At 43.0% G+C, this 17163-nt stretch overlaps 2 protein-coding genes across 2 annotated transcripts in view; both read right to left on the minus strand.

The window, feature by feature from the left end:
- LOC124590275 (juvenile hormone acid O-methyltransferase-like) overlaps positions 1–4573 on the minus strand; it is a 41822-nt gene extending 37249 nt beyond the window's left edge. Inside the window, exon 1 of the mRNA XM_047131637.1 lies at positions 4464–4573. Within this exon, the coding sequence (XP_046987593.1) occupies positions 4464–4526 (63 nt within the window). The 5' untranslated portion in view covers positions 4527–4573. The remainder of the gene's footprint in view (positions 1–4463) is intronic.
- A 1347-nt stretch (positions 4574–5920) lies between these two features.
- The window catches only part of LOC124593894, a 56714-nt gene continuing 45471 nt past the window's right edge, over positions 5921–17163 (minus strand). The window contains exons 2-4 of the mRNA XM_047132240.1: positions 12842–13070; positions 8182–8402; positions 5921–5924 (exon numbers count right to left, since the gene is read on the minus strand). Of these exons, the coding sequence (XP_046988196.1) occupies positions 5921–5924; positions 8182–8402; positions 12842–13070 (454 nt within the window). The remainder of the gene's footprint in view (positions 5925–8181; positions 8403–12841; positions 13071–17163) is intronic.

Consider the following 17163-nt stretch of genomic DNA (forward strand, 5'->3'; position numbering starts at 1 on the left):
CACCTGCGGTCAGGCTCGTTCCCGCCGTATCTTGCTCAATCCATAGAGGGTCTCCCAGTAAGCAGCTAGAGGGCGCAGAACAGGCGTCACTCCAGACACGTATCTCTAGCTGCATTCGCTGCAGCTTCGCAAGCTAATTGGGAAATTAAAACCTTCCGCTGCGCGAGTACTTCTCCCAGCACGGAGCCGGCTAGAGCCAGTTCTGTCTTCGCCAGCCAGCGACTCAAGTACCACCACTATTTGGACATAGCCTCAGATGGGACGTCGCCCGCGACCTGCGCTCTGAGCCTTTGTGTTCCGCGCCGTGGACAAGTCGTACTGCCCGTGAGATACAACTTTGCATACGTACTTTGTTTTGAAGACAGACTTTTCATTGCTCACGAGAGCGTAATCTAAGCTCTCAAGAATCTATTCCGGTTTAGTTTAAGAACAGTTATTTGTGATGAAACTTTCCTTCACAATACTAGGAAGAATCGCTGGAAAACGTTTATTTTCTTCTGTTGCGCTGCTTCAGAAACAGTGACTGTTTGTGTTGGAAGTTTACTTGTTCAAATAAACGAAGTTAAATTATGTCTACTTGTGATAGTGTGGAAATATCCCGAGTGAGAAACACTTGATTCACATCTTATTGTAACATCTTGAATTAATCAGCATAAATGCGCGCATTAGAATTTAACTAACCTTAGCGATATACGGGGGGAGGGGGGAGGGGGGGGCAATTATTGAACTACATGAAATAAAATCGTCATAGCTTCTCTGAATGGTTTGCGTTAGGAAGTTCAAACTGCGTAGCATGATGGGAATTAGCATGCGCATTGTTGTTTGGCTTAGCAACGAAGGCCACCTTCATTTGGATGGGTTCGTCAGTAACCAAAACAAACGCGTTTGGGGGACTGATAACCCGCATTTCGCGATCGAGAAGTCTCTTCACTCTCAGCAGGTGACTCTGTGGTGGGCAATGTCCGGTCACGGATTGTCGGTTCGATATTCGTTGATGGTTGATGCCACGGTGACTACCGAACGGCACGTGACGGTTTTGGAAGATGGTTCCATCTCCATTATACAAAGTGACCCTCATTTCGACAAGATATGGTTCGTGAGAGACGGAGCTCGACCCCATCGAAACAAGAGAGTGTTTGATGTTCTGGAAGAGCACTTTGGGGACACACATTATGGCTCACAGGTACTCAGAAGCCACTGCATGGGCCTCCACTGGCCGCCATATCCTCTGGATCGGAACACATGCGACATCTTTTTGTGGGGCTATATTAATGACACGTTTGCAGCAATAGCCCCAAAACCATCTCTGAGCTGCAAACAGCCATTCAGGAGGTCATCGACAGCATCGCTGTTCCGACACTTAAGCGGGTCATGCAGAATTTCGTTATTCGTCTGCGCCACATCATCGCCAGTGATGGCTGCAATATCGAACATGTCGAAATCTAAATCCGAATACTTGTAGTGATGATCATATGTTGAATAAGTTGTGTGCACGCCGTAGTTTGTAACTAATTTACGTTTTATTCAAATAGTTCAATAATTCTCACCCTGCAGAAGTCGTAATGATATACTGGTGCAGATTCGGCTCCTAAGAACTTGTTATTTTGGAAAGTCTCGCCAGAGTATGTCTAAAGCCCCTTTCACGTGAACGATTTTGCTGTCTCCATTGACTACTCGTGACAAGCGAGTCTACTGCAGGACCTCTGGCGTTGTACTAATGTAACAAGTCTAGTCCGTCACGAGTGGTTGCTCTTGAAGACACCTCAGCGCCAAAAGTGCTTGCGCTGTGAGAGCTGTCTGCTCAGCAGTTTGGCTCTCGAAGTGAGGTTACGAAGAGCAATCCGTTTTACTAAAGTAAAATCTACATATTGTAATAGAATTGAGAAAAAGCAATGATGATAAAGTTTATTATTAATGATCAAGGCGAAATTCATAGCAGATGTTCTGGACATAGGACGTATGCTGAATTCTCCACTCTCTGGAGAAATGAAGGAATAGGCAAATTGTCACCCAAACACTTCGAGACATCTGCTTTTATTTCCTCAAAAAATACACGCAACAACAAATGTTGTGCATCGCCCTTTTATTTGGAAATTCACTTGACAGAAAACAAAAATTGGCTTCAATCATGCGATTGTTTTCATTTGGGATGTGTTCAGATCACCAAATCAAACACACAGACATTTGTGTAAGGACAAAATCCTCTGCTTCCCACTGGAGGTTTTTCACAGCATTCCTGGGCAAACGTTAATATGTTCAGACTTTAAACCTTCGCTTATGTATCTTCGATGAGATTATCAAGCCAGCCCTGGTCCAGTTTGTCCCATTCTCCAGTGACGATTCTGCGTAAGTTGCAGAGTATATGGTCGTTGTCGATGTGCGATTGGTTTCACAGTATCGATGATGAACAGGTGCTCAAGGCTCATTAATCATGAATTTTACAGTCAATGTTTACTGGGCATTGTTGCTTCGAATGATCGTTCCTGTCATACTCCTCAATACTGATCACTGGTCCCGGGATACCCGCTAGGTTTGTGGCTTGAGTTCAGTCGAGAATCGTATTTGCGAGGATGTGCTGAGCTTGAATGACTCCGAACTTTTTTAATCCGAAAACTCGCAAAACTTTTTAAATTAAACAAGCTTTATTAATATCTACTTCATTATTTTTCATGTCTATAGACTTATTTCTCAACGCAGCCACCTTGGTGACGAAGACATTCCCCCAGCTAGAGGCCGGTTTGTTGATCAGCCATTGTAGAATATTTGACTTTCTGACGGAACCAAAACCTTACCTCTAATTACACTGCTTCATCGCTATTAAAGCGAAGTCTTCTAAGCTGTTCTTTAAGATTTGGAAAGAGATTGTGCTCTGTCACTCACAATTAGGTTGTTGTTATTGTGGCGTTCTGTCCGAAGACTGGTTTGATGCAGCTCTCCATGCTATTCTATACTGTGCAAGTCTCTTCATACCCAAATAAATACTGCAGGCTACATGGTTCTGAATCTACTTACTGTATTCATCTCTTGGTCTCCTTCGACGATTTTTACTCCCTTCATTACGAGCACGAACACCCCAGCGTCGGATATTAGTGATGTCGATACAATCATCACCACACATTGCTTTCATTTTTCTATGAATTTCAATTGGATGCACGTTGTCTGCGGTTAGACACTCCATTACAACACATTGTTTCTTATGCACCGACATAGTTGCAGTACATACCGCTATTTTACACGCTACAATTCGAAACCATCTTACGTCAGTCGACTGAGAAATAAGCCAGACCTTTAGTACCTCTACCAGTATAGAGAACAGAACTAAAAAGTCGGAGGCATTGCTTTTCTACAAGCCCTCGTATCTGTCGAACAGTGACTTACATGGCGCATCAGCGCTCACAAGTTAGAAATTTTACATTGTTACCTACGTTGTATGGAGGTACACGAGACGATCTATGGACTTTCACATTTCCTTTTAAGCACATCTGGTGCACGATTTTGCTTTAAATACCAGTTGAGGCGGACAAAAGGAACCAGGAAAAGTGTTTATGGAATCTGTTGAAATAAATTTTTTAAATTTATTGCAAACTCTTTGCATTGGCCAAAAAATTTATTGTAACTTATTTGTTTGTGCAGCTCGAGGGAACTGCGATCATATGAATTATCAATTGAACAAGATCCGGCTGATGCAATCAGACACCTAGACAACGTAGAGCCATAGACAGTAGTGTGATTGCATTCCAGTTCAGCCATATTCCAAGGGATAGTGCAGTATAATTTATTGTTATCAGCTTGGCCGGTAATACCGCATCTTCCGGTTCTTATCGTACATGAAATACGGGAAGACTGAGTGCTCGGATGCCTCTCTCTGCCCTATGATTAGCCCTGTTCATTAACCATGGGACACTAGAAGACTCCTGTTGATGATCGCAGCAGGGGGTCGAAACGTCGAGTACTCGAGAACGTTGAACAACTCTGAGAATCTTAAAGTCAATCGTAATGGGTACGACAGTCCTCAGATTTATAAAAGAAAATTCTTCCTGGCTAGTAACTTTAGTTTCGTTTGAGGAAAAGGCAGAATGCAGTGGTGGTCAACATGGTCCCTCCCACCCACAAGTGGGCGTTTCAGCTTTCGTGGTGGGCGGTAGCCGGTAGTGATTTTGAAAATACTTTTATTAGGCTTTAAAGAAAAATTTTGAAAATAAGGGACTGACTATGGTATGTTTTAACTTGATGTAGCTCGGCTTTATAAATTTTGTAAAGTAAACTTATCCCTACTTCATAAATCATATTTACTGTGTAATCGGTGGACGGTTAGAAAATTTTATACCTAACACAGAAACAAAAGTGGGTGGCAGGCTAAACAAGTTGACTTCTCCTGAAGTAGGGCATTTTTAGAATTATTAAACATAATTTCCCAAGTATTTCTAAGATTTAGGAGAATATCGGGTAGACCTAAGGGTTACCTGCATGTACCGCGCCCAACGCGAGTCTTTCGCCATTTCTTCAAACGCTGTGTAAAACACCATGTTAGCTATTATGCTGAAGACAGCCTCTCCTCCAGGCACCAAAAGCTTTTGAATGTTCTGGACAGCACCCCTGTGAAAATATTAATGTCTTAGGAGGCGTTGCCCCAGTGGAGGACACATAAGACTTTCTGGTTTTTTGTAAGAATCAAATGAACGAATTACAACAAAACTATTTTGTGATGAAAATGTACAACAATAATACTAAAAACCCACACAAAATAAGGTGATTTTAATTTCACATTATGCAAACGAAGTTAAATTAACAGGCTTGAACTTGCTGTTCACAACGCCGAACACATTATGAGAACGATAACATTGTAAATGTGAGCACAAATATGAAATTACGTGTAACGGTAAATTCAGTGTCGTTATAGGTCTTCAACGTAATCAATCCTTGCTCTCTGTTCATATCTTGTGCTATTTGAAAACCAGCAGATTGAGCACACCTTGGTGAAAATTCAGAATGGCACTTCATTAATTCCATAAAAAAATTACTGACTACAGCTTTTTTGTTCCTGTGGCTTCAAATGTTGCATTAAATTATAGACTAATTGTAAAATTACTACCTTTTAGGGGCAAAGAACAGTTTTTCTAAAAATTTGAGATGTCTATCCTCCAACCGATTAATGAAAGAGTTTTTAAATTTATCTTACGAATATACCATTGTTGTCCATAGCCCGGTATTAAAGCAACATGTTCTTCTAACGGACTCTTAGGGACAGGGAAGGACCCTTCTGCTTAATTTTGCAGCTAAGGCGCTATCGACGGCATTTTTTTTACTATCACTGCATCCCATTGTGATTTCTTTGAAATTCTCATTCTGGCACGATGAAAGGGATACGTTTTCGCGTCCAATAACTTTCCTAATATTATTTCATAACGACCATGTTGTCTTCACTTTCTTCTGTTATATCACAATGCTCGAATAGATGCCGATACTGTGGACGGCGGGGGGAGGTGGGGGAGAAGCCACAACGGGATATGCCGTTTTGTTTTTAATGAAACCAGCAGCTTCTCCCCTGTACCCATCTATATTGTCCTTTCCTTCTTTTTCCGTTGAGTTGAAAGCGTGAATGAGATTTTTTTCATGTCTCGTAGAGACCAGAGGGGTTTATTTCCTCCAAAGTAGTTTTACAGCTTCTAAATCTATACTACTCTCCCCGTAGTCTCTCGTTCAAAGATGCCTTGCAGAACAACCTGTAGCGAATCATGAACTTTCGTGGTTTTTTATGCATATCAAGAAGGAACATATTCAGTAAACAGTACGCCTTTGCAGCTTTTATTTTTCTTCCAGTTGACTTGTCGAACATGTGCCATGTCCTCTCCTGGTAAAAAAAAAAAATGTCGGTTCTAACGGGAGACCAGAGGTGTGCTACATCCTTTAAAATTTGTCTTCATCTAAAAAGAGAAAAGAAAACATTTTTTAATGAGCGGACGCTAAAAGTTTTCAAAAAGGGGCTGGATTGGCAATAAAATATCGTCACTTCTAACACGTCGCGGCAGTACGCAAGTTACTATGTGGAAAGTATAAAGTGGCAGTGTCTTTCCGGTGTGAGTTAGGCCAGCTCGGTGAAGGGCAAAGCAAAACACCACCCGAGAAGGCAAAGGAACGCTCTATTTCTTTTAGAATACCATATCTGGGTGCAGTACGCGAAAAAAATACAGTCATACGAGATGTAAAACGTTATTTCAGCGTGTTTTACATTTTCGGATACAAGCAGTAAACCCAGGCAAAAAACTTTGGTAAACAAATATAATGAAGCGGCTGGATACTGTTTTACATGCAATGATTGCCGTAAGAAATATATAGGACAAACCGGTAGGTCATTTCAAATAAGATTTCAGGAACACCTTATCTTAAATAACCCACGAGTTAAATTGACAGCGCATTTAGCGAAGAGGGACACAGCATCACAAGCCCTTCAGAAAATTTAAAAATATTCCATAAGAAAGAAAAAGGCCACATTTTGAATATGTTAGAGAGAGTAAACGAAAACGCACAATTCACGTTGAATAACCAATTGAAATTAAGGCACCACATCATTCTGTCTAATTTTGATTGTTTGTATGATTTAGTTTTAGAACGTAATAAAATTCTGTAATATTCTCGTGTGTAAAGGCATCGACCCAGCGCTCCTAGTCATGAGTACATGACGTCACACTGCCCACATCGAGGCCCACGAGAAAGACAGGCCGCAACGCCTACGTCACGAAGGAAGGCCTGAACTCGCTCGCTCGCTCAGCTCAGCAGACAAAATGCGTTCCTAGACCTGTTAACTTGCAGCTTGGTGTGAACACACTAATGAGAATTGCATCTTCTACTGGAATTTGCTATTATGTAGTCCTACTGATGAACAGTACTACAACAAAATGTAATTTAAGACTAATACTTGATATAAGTGTGTATCGCATTTAGTCTCTTCTGCTCAACAGTCCTCATTTCATACAAGAAGTGGTTCCTTATGCAACTGATAATCATTTTGGCATGATTTTAATTTCATTGTACCCCAGTACAGCCGTAGTGGACTTCCTATCATTGTAGGACTAATAACAGTAATAATCCATAACAGCGGATTCCAGCAAAAGATGCAATTCTCGTTTGTATGTACACATTTAGTTACGAGTTAAAAGACGTATAAACGTAGTTTTCGTCTGCTGAGTTGAGCGAGCGAGCGAGCGCAGGCCTACATTCGTGACGTATGCGCCGCGGCCTGTCTTTCTTGTGGGCCTCGGTCCACATGGATAGCTTCCGTTCCGGCAGCCAGCTAGTCTCTCCTTGTCGGTCATGCAGGGCGCTTTTGCTTTATCCTACACCGACCTGCCCTTCTGTCACACTGCTAAGACACTGTCACCTGACACTTTCCACACAGTAATCTGCGTAGTGTCGTGACTAATCATGATAATAGTGACAATTTTTTAACGCTAAACCGTCCCTTTTTTAAAAACTTTTAGCGTCCACTCACTATAAAAGATTTTCTTTCGTCTTTTTTGATGCAGGCAAATTTTAAGAAATGAAGGTACGCCATATGACGAAATTCACTGAATAGTAAATCCTTACTAGGAGCGACCGGTATGCCTGCAATCTTTTTAAGTTGTGACTATATTTTTGACATTCCTTTACTAATTTTAACATCCACATTATATGGTGACGCTGTACTTTGCTTTTTACCGCGTATGTTGCACCTGACGATGAGGCTTTAGGCAGAGAAACCCATTGTGCTTCAATGAAAATCAATTTAACCAACTGTTAGCGGACTTCTGCCTAACGTCATGCCTTTCAAAAGCTAAGGTTGGCCTGAATATAAAATAGTTTATTTCTATTTTAAACAGTGTTCCTTACCCTTTGACGTGCCCTCGTAGTTGCATGGTGCTCTGTGACTTCGTTTTAATACACAACACATTCTTCTGCCAGTCTGACAACAAGCCTTACATAATCTAGTTTTGTCCGTACCATAAGATATACATATCGATAAACTTAAAATATTATTGGGGAAAATGTATGACTGATTGTTATGGTATTTCTTACTCGTGGAAGTACCACAACAGCAATCATTAGCTGGAGTGATCAAGTGTAGCCCCCTTGCATTACAATCGGAGAAATAAGGCAGGCCAGCTGTTGTACGGTATTGGATAAGGCGACAAACTGAGCACACACCTGTTGTCGGGCACCCAATGCAGCAGCAGCAAACAGAACACCTTGCCGAAGGGCGCGTACTGCCACACGGCGGAGTTCTCCAGGTCGGGCTGAACCACGTCCAGCTGCTCGTACGTGATGGTGCCTGGCAGCGCGTTGTGCTGCCTGCAGAACTCCAGCATCTTTGTGCTGATGTCGCAGGCCACCAGCTTCGTACCCGGTGGCAGCCGCGGGGCTAAAACCTGCCAGTACAGAAATATACTTTCTGATTTGCTCTTCTAAGCTACGCAGCATGTAAAATAATCAGTGCTTCAGTTTCTCTGAAGAGACAAAGCGATCCTCAGGTATTGCAGATCATTGATACAACGGTGCTGTGCAATTTCCAGACATGTCGAATATTGAGAGAAGAGGAGGGTGATGAAAGAGGCCACAGTTGTCGAATGGAGAGCACGGTGCAGATTACAGAGCGTCCAGTCCGCGTGTCGTGGTCTGGTACATGGGGGCGGCTCGCCGCGCTGTCCGCGGAACATAGCTCACCGCGCCAGCTAAAGCCTGTACAGGGCGGTCGGGAACGGCCTGAAAAGCTTGTAAGGATGTTGCAGGGTAGGTTACACTGGGAAATAATTATTAATCGTTTCTGATTTTGTTATTATTGAAGTTAGCTAGACAAATAGTTGAACTCGTGAATTCAAGCAGTGTACTGGAGAAGCTGTTGCCAAATATGTTCTTCCTTCGTTTCCTCAGACAGCACAAATGTAGCTTCTACTCACCAAGATTAAATTTATAACTTCCGGAAAAGGCACATTTTAGCTGGTGATGTGCATTTGAAGAAGAGGTAATTTACGGACTAACAGGTGTCTGTGCATTACCGCACTTTTGCCCGTGCAAGTGCTTCTATTGCTAATTAAATCGGACTTGCCGCAACGTATGAATTTTGTTCTCAACAATTATATCTCAGTACAACCTACCCTGCAACACCCCTACAAGCTTTTCAGACTGTTTATGACCACCCTGTAGAGCCTGCGTCAACTGGAAGGTAGTTCAGGCGGCGCACCATCAACCCGTGTCTGTTTGAAAACCCGCCGGTATCGTGGAAACTCCATGGGTTGTGGCCGGCTCCTGTATACGTAGGGTGAGCTTGTCGGGTCCACGTCTTCAGCAAGCGTTCAACGCTGGTGTGAGGAACATCGGCTGCGTTTGAGCTGGATTCGTTTCCAGATTTGTGTCTCCTTGTGTCAGAACATTGTTCATAAACTGATGAAAACACAGTGTACTTACAGTTCGTTTCTTTTTAAGGTTCCTTACTTCAGTCGGTAAAAATCGAACCCCTGCTGGATTACTTTATTGTCAGTCCATCTGTCTCTCCAATTGTCAAAAATCCATTTTCTCGAACGAGTAAACGTATCAAGCTTAAATTTATGCCACATGCTAATATCTACTGTCCCTTGACGGAGTAAGAAAGTGAAGCTTCCAAGACAGTGAAGTCACGAGGTACGGCCATTTATGACATATTTTGACACTCGAAAGCTCACTCATCAAAACTATAGTTACTTCCCGTTCAGCTAGAATCATGAATTTTGGCATGAAGCAAGATTTCACAGTTTATGTAAATTTGTAATTGTATCACACGAAAAAATATGTTTTTGTCATTTGAAATCCGACTTCGGACTTGAAATTAAAACATTTTCGAACGGTTTGCAATTCCTGGGACTAATATTTTGTCAGTATCATTGTTGATAACAAGTTGGTAAGCAGTCGAGATTCTCGATTTCCGATATGAATGAACTGTCTGTATAAGTAATGAAGTTTGTATGGAACCCTCACAGCGCGAGACCTAAACGCACAGGCAAATGTTTCGTTATACTGGATGTTAAAAAAATTGTACCGTATATTGAAAGGTGGCAGTATGGACTAAAACAAGAAAACAGTCCAATATACATGCGCACTTAAATGTATACCTTAAGTGCTATGAGCATTTGTTCATATAGGCTCGTGTGAAACAAATTTTTAATACTGAACAAATGGTCACAGCTCTTAATATATACGTTTTAGAAGCCATGTTTACTGGATATTTTTGTCTTGTTTTGGACCACACTATCGCCTCTCAAAAAAAAACTCCGTCCGCACAGGCCTTGGAAGGCCCAAAGGTACCGACCGGCCGCCGTGTCATCGTCAGCCCACAGGCGTCACTGAATGAGGATATGGAGGGGCACGTGGTCAGCACACCGCTCTCCGGGCCGTAAGTCAGTTTACGAGACCGGCGCCGCTACTCCTCAATCAAGTAGCTCCTCACTTAGCCTCACGAGGGCTGATTGCACCCCGCTTGCCAACAGCGCTCGGCAGACGGGATGGTCACCCATCCAAGTGTTACCACAGCCCGAAAGCGCTTAACTTCGGTGATCTGACGGGAACCGGTGTTACCACTGCGACAAGGCCGTTGGCATCGCCTCTCAAATTATGGGATAATTTTTAACACCTTGCATAAATAGTCCATGCTTAATCGTGAGCATCGTGTTTTTTCTTGCTTTCCAAAAGGATATATCGATCTGTTAGATATTACACAATGTAAAATTCAAGATAGAAAGTAACAGTACTGTGAAGAAGATAGTTGATACTCACTGTATAGTGGAGGTGCCGAATCGAAGATAGGCACAACAAAAAGACTGTCAGAAAATGAGCTTTCGGCCAACAGGGCCTTCAAAGAAAATAGTCGGTGATTATGATCACGTGTGTGTGAGTTGCGGTTGCCAGTGTGCGTGTGTGTCTGTGTGTGTGTGTTCGCGTAGTCTATTTTCGACGAAGGCCTTGTTAGCCGAAAGCTCACTTTCTGACAGTCTTTTTGTTGTGGCTGTCTGCAACTCACTATCTCCGCTATATGGTGACTAGCAACTATCGTTTTTTTGTTAATTATTATAGGTGCCAGAAATATGGTGCACCTGTTGTGTACCAGGTAGTACTGTAAATCAGGAGATGAACAAGGATTATGCAAGTAGAATAGAAATCCTATAGCAAGTCTAAAATCTATTGTCGTACGTAGGACGTTATGTATAGCTTTCTTTACTAAAATTCATGAATGGGTGTGATAAATGTAAAACCCTTGTTGCTGCTGGTGATGAGTTACCTGTGAGCGGGATGGACAGTGACATTATCTCATTTACTCAATATGTGCAGCGGCGCATTAAAGCTACCATTTACTGGTAGTCTGGCATATCAAATTGTTGTTGAAGGAGAAGATAGTGAAGTAGCTGTAACAGTGGCAGTGCACCACAGCCCACGGATAAGCAATTACACCGCGATTCGAATATGTTCGTACGTAGTAATGTACAATATTGCTTCGTCTTAAGGATTATCCACACCACAAATCGCTGCATCAAGAATTGCATGGCGCCGATTTCCATAACCGGGTAGTGGTTTGTAAATGGACACGTCAACAAATGCAATCGACCCCCATGTTATCTGCCGAGAAACTATTTTTCAGTGAGTCTACATTCACAAACCATGGTTGCCTTAACGGGGGTAATATGCATTACTGGAGTGAAGACAATCCCCACTGGTTACAACAAGTTGACCATCAGCGTCCTTGGTCGGTTAACATATCTTGTGGCGTCGTAGGAAACAAACTCATTAGTCCGTATCTTATCGACGGCACGTTGAAGGGGCACAAACAGGAACTACCGGTACAACTGTAAGACGTTGTCCCCGACGTTCGACAACGTATGTGGTTTCAGCATGACAGTTCCCGGGGCATTATGCAATTGGAGCACCGGAGCTATTAAATCGTGTTTACACTAGTCGGTGGATCTGGAGAAGTGGCCCTGTTAGTTGTTCTGCTAGGTCGCCGGATTTGATGTCACTGGATTTCTTCCTTTGGGGATATGTAAAAGATGAAGTGCAGCAGCAAGAGCCAACAGGCCGTGAAGATATGGGCGACAGCATCGGAAACGGCGATGCTGCTATTCCCGCATCTATGCTTCTGTCCTGTGTACGGCCATTTGGAAAGTGGATCATTAAGTGTACTGGAGATGGTGATACTGCGTTTGAACACTTACTCGAAATGGAAAAGGAGAGTAGAGTTCGTCGCGAGCCATGGCCACAGTGCCGCGTCAAGTACTCCCCTGTTCGACGTGTCGAAGGAATACGACGAAGCGAATGGGGTTGCAATTAAAAGTTACGAAATACTGGCCTGGCCCAACTTCACAGCATGGGGGTGCGGTCCCAATGCCTTTCAAGGGCCACTGAGTATCATGTCATAAATTACGATGGGGTACCCATTTCTGTTCCTCTGATTACAGCGTCATCTGTGGCGAAAGGAAGGAAACGCTTCAGACAAAAGTATACAGATTTGGCCGTAGAATCGTAATCTACAATAAAAAACGGGGGTTCCCATTGAAGATTTCAAAGTTGCCCATACCAGCCACGCACGGGGTTGGGTGGCGGGTTGAGTTTGATATCATTGAGTGTCCCCCTCCGAGCAAGCAAATTGGAATTTGAACTTTTTTTGGTCCGAAATGTAGTTTCAAGATACTACAGTGTCTTCTGTTGAAATGAACACTCTGTGTACCTCCTTTTCTCGGTGGTCCTAGATAGCCAAGAGCGACGGTACTTTTCAGAATACATCGGAGTTGCTTAGTCGTCGATTGCTCTGATGGAGTAGTAACGTGACTGGAAGTGAAGAACCCACCTTACTGGCGACGTCACCGGGCCCGCAGCCAATGTCGAGCACCGGCAGCGGCTGCCTCGGCCACGTGAGGACCGGCCACAGCTCGTCAACCTGTTTGGCGGCCAGCAGCGTGAGGGGAGCACACCCGAGGTTGTACAAGTCCGGCTTATCCATGCTGGTGTAGACTTCTTGTTCTTCCAAGCTGGTTAGAAGTCTGTACCGATCACAGCCAGGAACAAGATGCTGATGCCTGGAAGAAAAAAGTTTTTAGAGAAATCCCCCTCCACATCGGATACAGTTTAATGGGAAGGTGGACGTTAACCGTTTGCCGTTAGAGACGGAATACTAGTCAGTTTCTGGAAGAGGTTTTTAAACGAGGCCGAAGGAAACTGACTACTGCTTCCCAGCTATTTACGCGTTAATGAAATTTATCGTAAATAATATACCTCATTTTTCAAACCAACAGTTCGCTCCATGGGAACAATTTTTAAGTATCTTTACAAAAATTTAAGGTCACCTACTCCGGTCCAGAAAGGTGTCCATTACTCAGAAGCACACATTAACAATATATTTCCAGCAGCCATAACGACTTTATCTAGTAGTAAAGTTCAGTTTAAGAAGATCCTAAGGGGTTTATTGGTGACCCACTCCTTCTATTTCATTCCTGAATTTCTTACTAGAACCGTTTGATGGACACTTTGTATATATTAATAACATCAAATAACACGAGCTTTTCGTAAAATAAAACTTCTGTACATCTCCAGACCCGTAATGTGATCAGTATAAGTAAGTGTTGTGAACCGATATTGTCTTTGGTGGTGCACGGCTAGAACAGCCTGAAAATTATAATATACACCACAGTGTACCGTACGAGTACGTTTACATGTTTCGTGACAAGTTGGTTACTAATAGCATACAGATTAGAATACGAGTTGCTGTTTCCCTTTTTCTGTGTATCTCAACGGCGCTGGGTTCATAATCATTTGCAAAACGTCGCTGGTGGATGAAACCGGTTTTAGCGTTCAAAAACATAGTTAAACTAATGCCGTGGTATGTTTCCAATTGGTTACAACATGCGGATACCATAGAAACTCATGTTAAAATGTAATCCTTAAATTCACATAATTTAACTTCCAATAGTCTTTTCCTGTGTTTTTGTATGATTTTTATACGATAACTTTAATCATGCTACCGTGCACGCCGTTGTGCTCTCTAGCAGATGTGCATTTGTCTCTATGTTAAATAGTAGCATCATAGACCGCACAGTAATTTTTATGACACTGTACATGTTTGTATTACATCTGACGAGTTACTCAGTGTAACGAAACTCTAATGCTATGCTCATTCAGTTTCTTTTCTTTTTATAAGGTAAATATTCTAAGTACGTAGAAGTATTTGCGAACAATATTTTTTCTGTCTATTTTAAATATGAAAATCATGAGTTAGCATTCGAGACAGAGCATCTTTTTATGAATGTGCGATCAAGACAAATTTTATATTAAAAATCAAGATAAAGTACTCCAGAAACTTTGATCGTGTCAGGTTTCATAGAAATGTAGTTAACGTCCCTTCGAGGGTTCTAGTCTAAATGTCACCAAGTGTCTGGCCATTCGTTATCTGGTGGCGATGATGGGGGGAGGAGGGGGGGGAGAACCTGCATCCGTAAGTGTCAGTTCTAAGTGGCATGTAAGTTGCTCCTACATAGACTAGTATCATTTGTGGTCGTTCCTTGTGACTGTCGGAAGATATCTTTTGCTTGTTTCTTTAATGGAAATTTAAAATATCTCGACGGGTTAAATGAACAGCGCAATTCACGCCAATGTGTACTGAGACCCACCATTTACTTTGGCAAATTTGTTACAGAAACACGATGGCACGTTAGCATTGCGTCCGCCAGAAGAAAATTAACATCTGCCTCTCACTTTTTTTTCATGTGGCGCTCACACGAGCTTCTAAGCGATGGTGAAGGATACCTGACAAGAAAATATGAAGATTAAACGCTACATAAAAACACGAAACCTAAGGGTAGGTGTTTTATCGCAACTTGGGGAGTTCTGATGCAGTACAATATCTGTAAGAGAACACTATCATTAGGCTGGTGACAGAAATGCAAGCGTATCTATGTAGCCAAGACGAACCCATTTCTGTTAATACTATTAAACTTTATCAATCAAACTGTTCTGGGTTGTTGTCAATACATAAACTGTCCGACGTTTCGGCCACTATTGTAGACGGCCTGTCTCGGGGCTTTATGCTGAGCTACACTGCCTAATAAGAGAGACGTTAGATAGCGGACAGCGCGCAAAGCGACTTACACGTGCGAGCGGGGCACCGCGGTGGTCGTACGCACAATGAGCGCGGGCACGCCGCTGCCCACACCTGATAACGAGTACGCAGTGCTACGTCACAACTACCGTCCGTTTCTGATTCGCCTGTTTCCACCAATGGCAAGACGTAATCTAAACACCAGTGAGACACGTCTTTACCCACCAATGACAAGGACCCACCAATAACGAACGCCTAACATCCCTTCTGCCCTCAAGCGCCCCATCAAATTACGTAAAGCAGCTTCCTCCGCTGCTATATGAGATCTAAAGTCTCTCACATTCAACAGTCTAGCTTAATACAAAGCCCCGAGGAAGATCTTTTGCAGTAGTGACTGAAATGTCGGACAGTTTTATGTATTGACAGTGTTGTCGACAGCGCTAAAGAATTTTATTGAGAGTGACAGCGGCTGCAGAAACCTACACTTACACTGTTGAACTCTTTTTAAATTTTTTTTTAATTAAAATGTCCGTACGCTACTGCATGCTACTGGCACATATACTGAGTCCAAACTGTCAGGTCAGCACCCAGGGTGTTTCATAACAGTTACCAAGTCTGCAGACGGACTCGAGAGTCCCTATACAATGTACTCATCACTGTCACATTAAGGGTGATAAAGCCCATAATCAATCAAAGTTAAATTTCAAATTAACCTCATCTTTCGAGTGTCGTTCATTCACGACAGTAAAAAGTGCTGTATGTTCGTTAAACCACTAATAAATCCATTTCCCGAGGGTTGCGACTCATGAAAAGCTGCAAGATTCTAACCAGCAATTACTATTGAATAACAGCGCAAGTTCTCATAACCGGAGGGAGGAAAGTAAAACCCGTTAAATATTATCGGAGACTGAACTAGGTCACTGAAAAATTTACAAGCGCTGAGAGCACACACATGTAAAACAGTGTGTCAGCCGGGAATGTGCTGCTGAGTGACACGCGAACCGACATGGATCCTGCCAAGTTCGTGGCCCCAAACGTAAAGTTCCACTGCATTTTTTTCTTTTTTTATCACGCAAAGGGTAGAGCCCGTCCACGCCCACAATGACGTAGTGACCATCTCATAAAAACTACTGTCACCTCCATATTTGTTAATTACTACACGAGGACTTCATGGAATGTGGGGTTGTGATGTTATCCGTATATCTGGGCAAGATTACCCACTAATACGGTCGCATCGAAGAGATAGATAGTGGACGAAAAGCGAGCGAAGGGCAGCGGTTTCAAGGGCAGAGGTGAAAATGTGTCAAGGAAAGCGCCAAGGGCAAAATACTTCTGCGATTGTTTGGAAGGGTAGTAAGAGCAGTAGCGAATTGCTTGCTGTCAGTGACAGAGCTTGCGAAGATAGGGTGGTTGTTAGTTTTGGGTATCGTGCAATGCCCGGTACTGATGTCATAGCTTAGGTCGACATAAAGAGTTTTCGAGAAGGGGTACCGCTGGGACTGGGCACCTGCGAGGTATCCTGGGCCAGCTGCAGCGTCTGTGACAGGCCAAGAGTGTCATTTAAGTGGTCGATTGGTCGTAAATCGATTACGGTATAAGAGCTGTGGTTGGGTTTATCTGCTTTTAGTGTGCAGTTCCGCTTCCCTGCGTTGCCTCTTGGACGACTAGTTTACACCTGGCGGTGCCAGTTAATTTTGATGTGCTGCAGGGATTCACCAGTGTTTGTCATGTTTGTGTGTTCGTGTTATCCATAAACAGTTAAATGTCCCCAAGTAGTAGTGTTCCACTGCAGCCTCTGGTCGGTCTCATATAGCCGCGAGCTGTGCTTTCCGTAATGACTAGTCGTTGCACTCCAAATTATATACCTTTGCACAGTCTGATCAAACGTATCCAGACAGCTGTTAGTGGATACTAATATGAGCTGTATTCACTAAACACCCTTATGACGGCTTGAACTCTACTGGAGACATTTTCACTGAGGTGTGTGGATGTCTAGCGAGAAATGAGAGTCAATTGTTCCTCAAGATCGGGAAACCGGAGAAGGTAATTAGATCCTGGCGTGTGGGACGAAGCCGATG

Source organism: Schistocerca americana, chromosome 2, assembly GCF_021461395.2.
Source record: "Schistocerca americana isolate TAMUIC-IGC-003095 chromosome 2, iqSchAmer2.1, whole genome shotgun sequence".
NCBI lineage: Eukaryota > Metazoa > Arthropoda > Insecta > Orthoptera > Acrididae > Schistocerca > Schistocerca americana.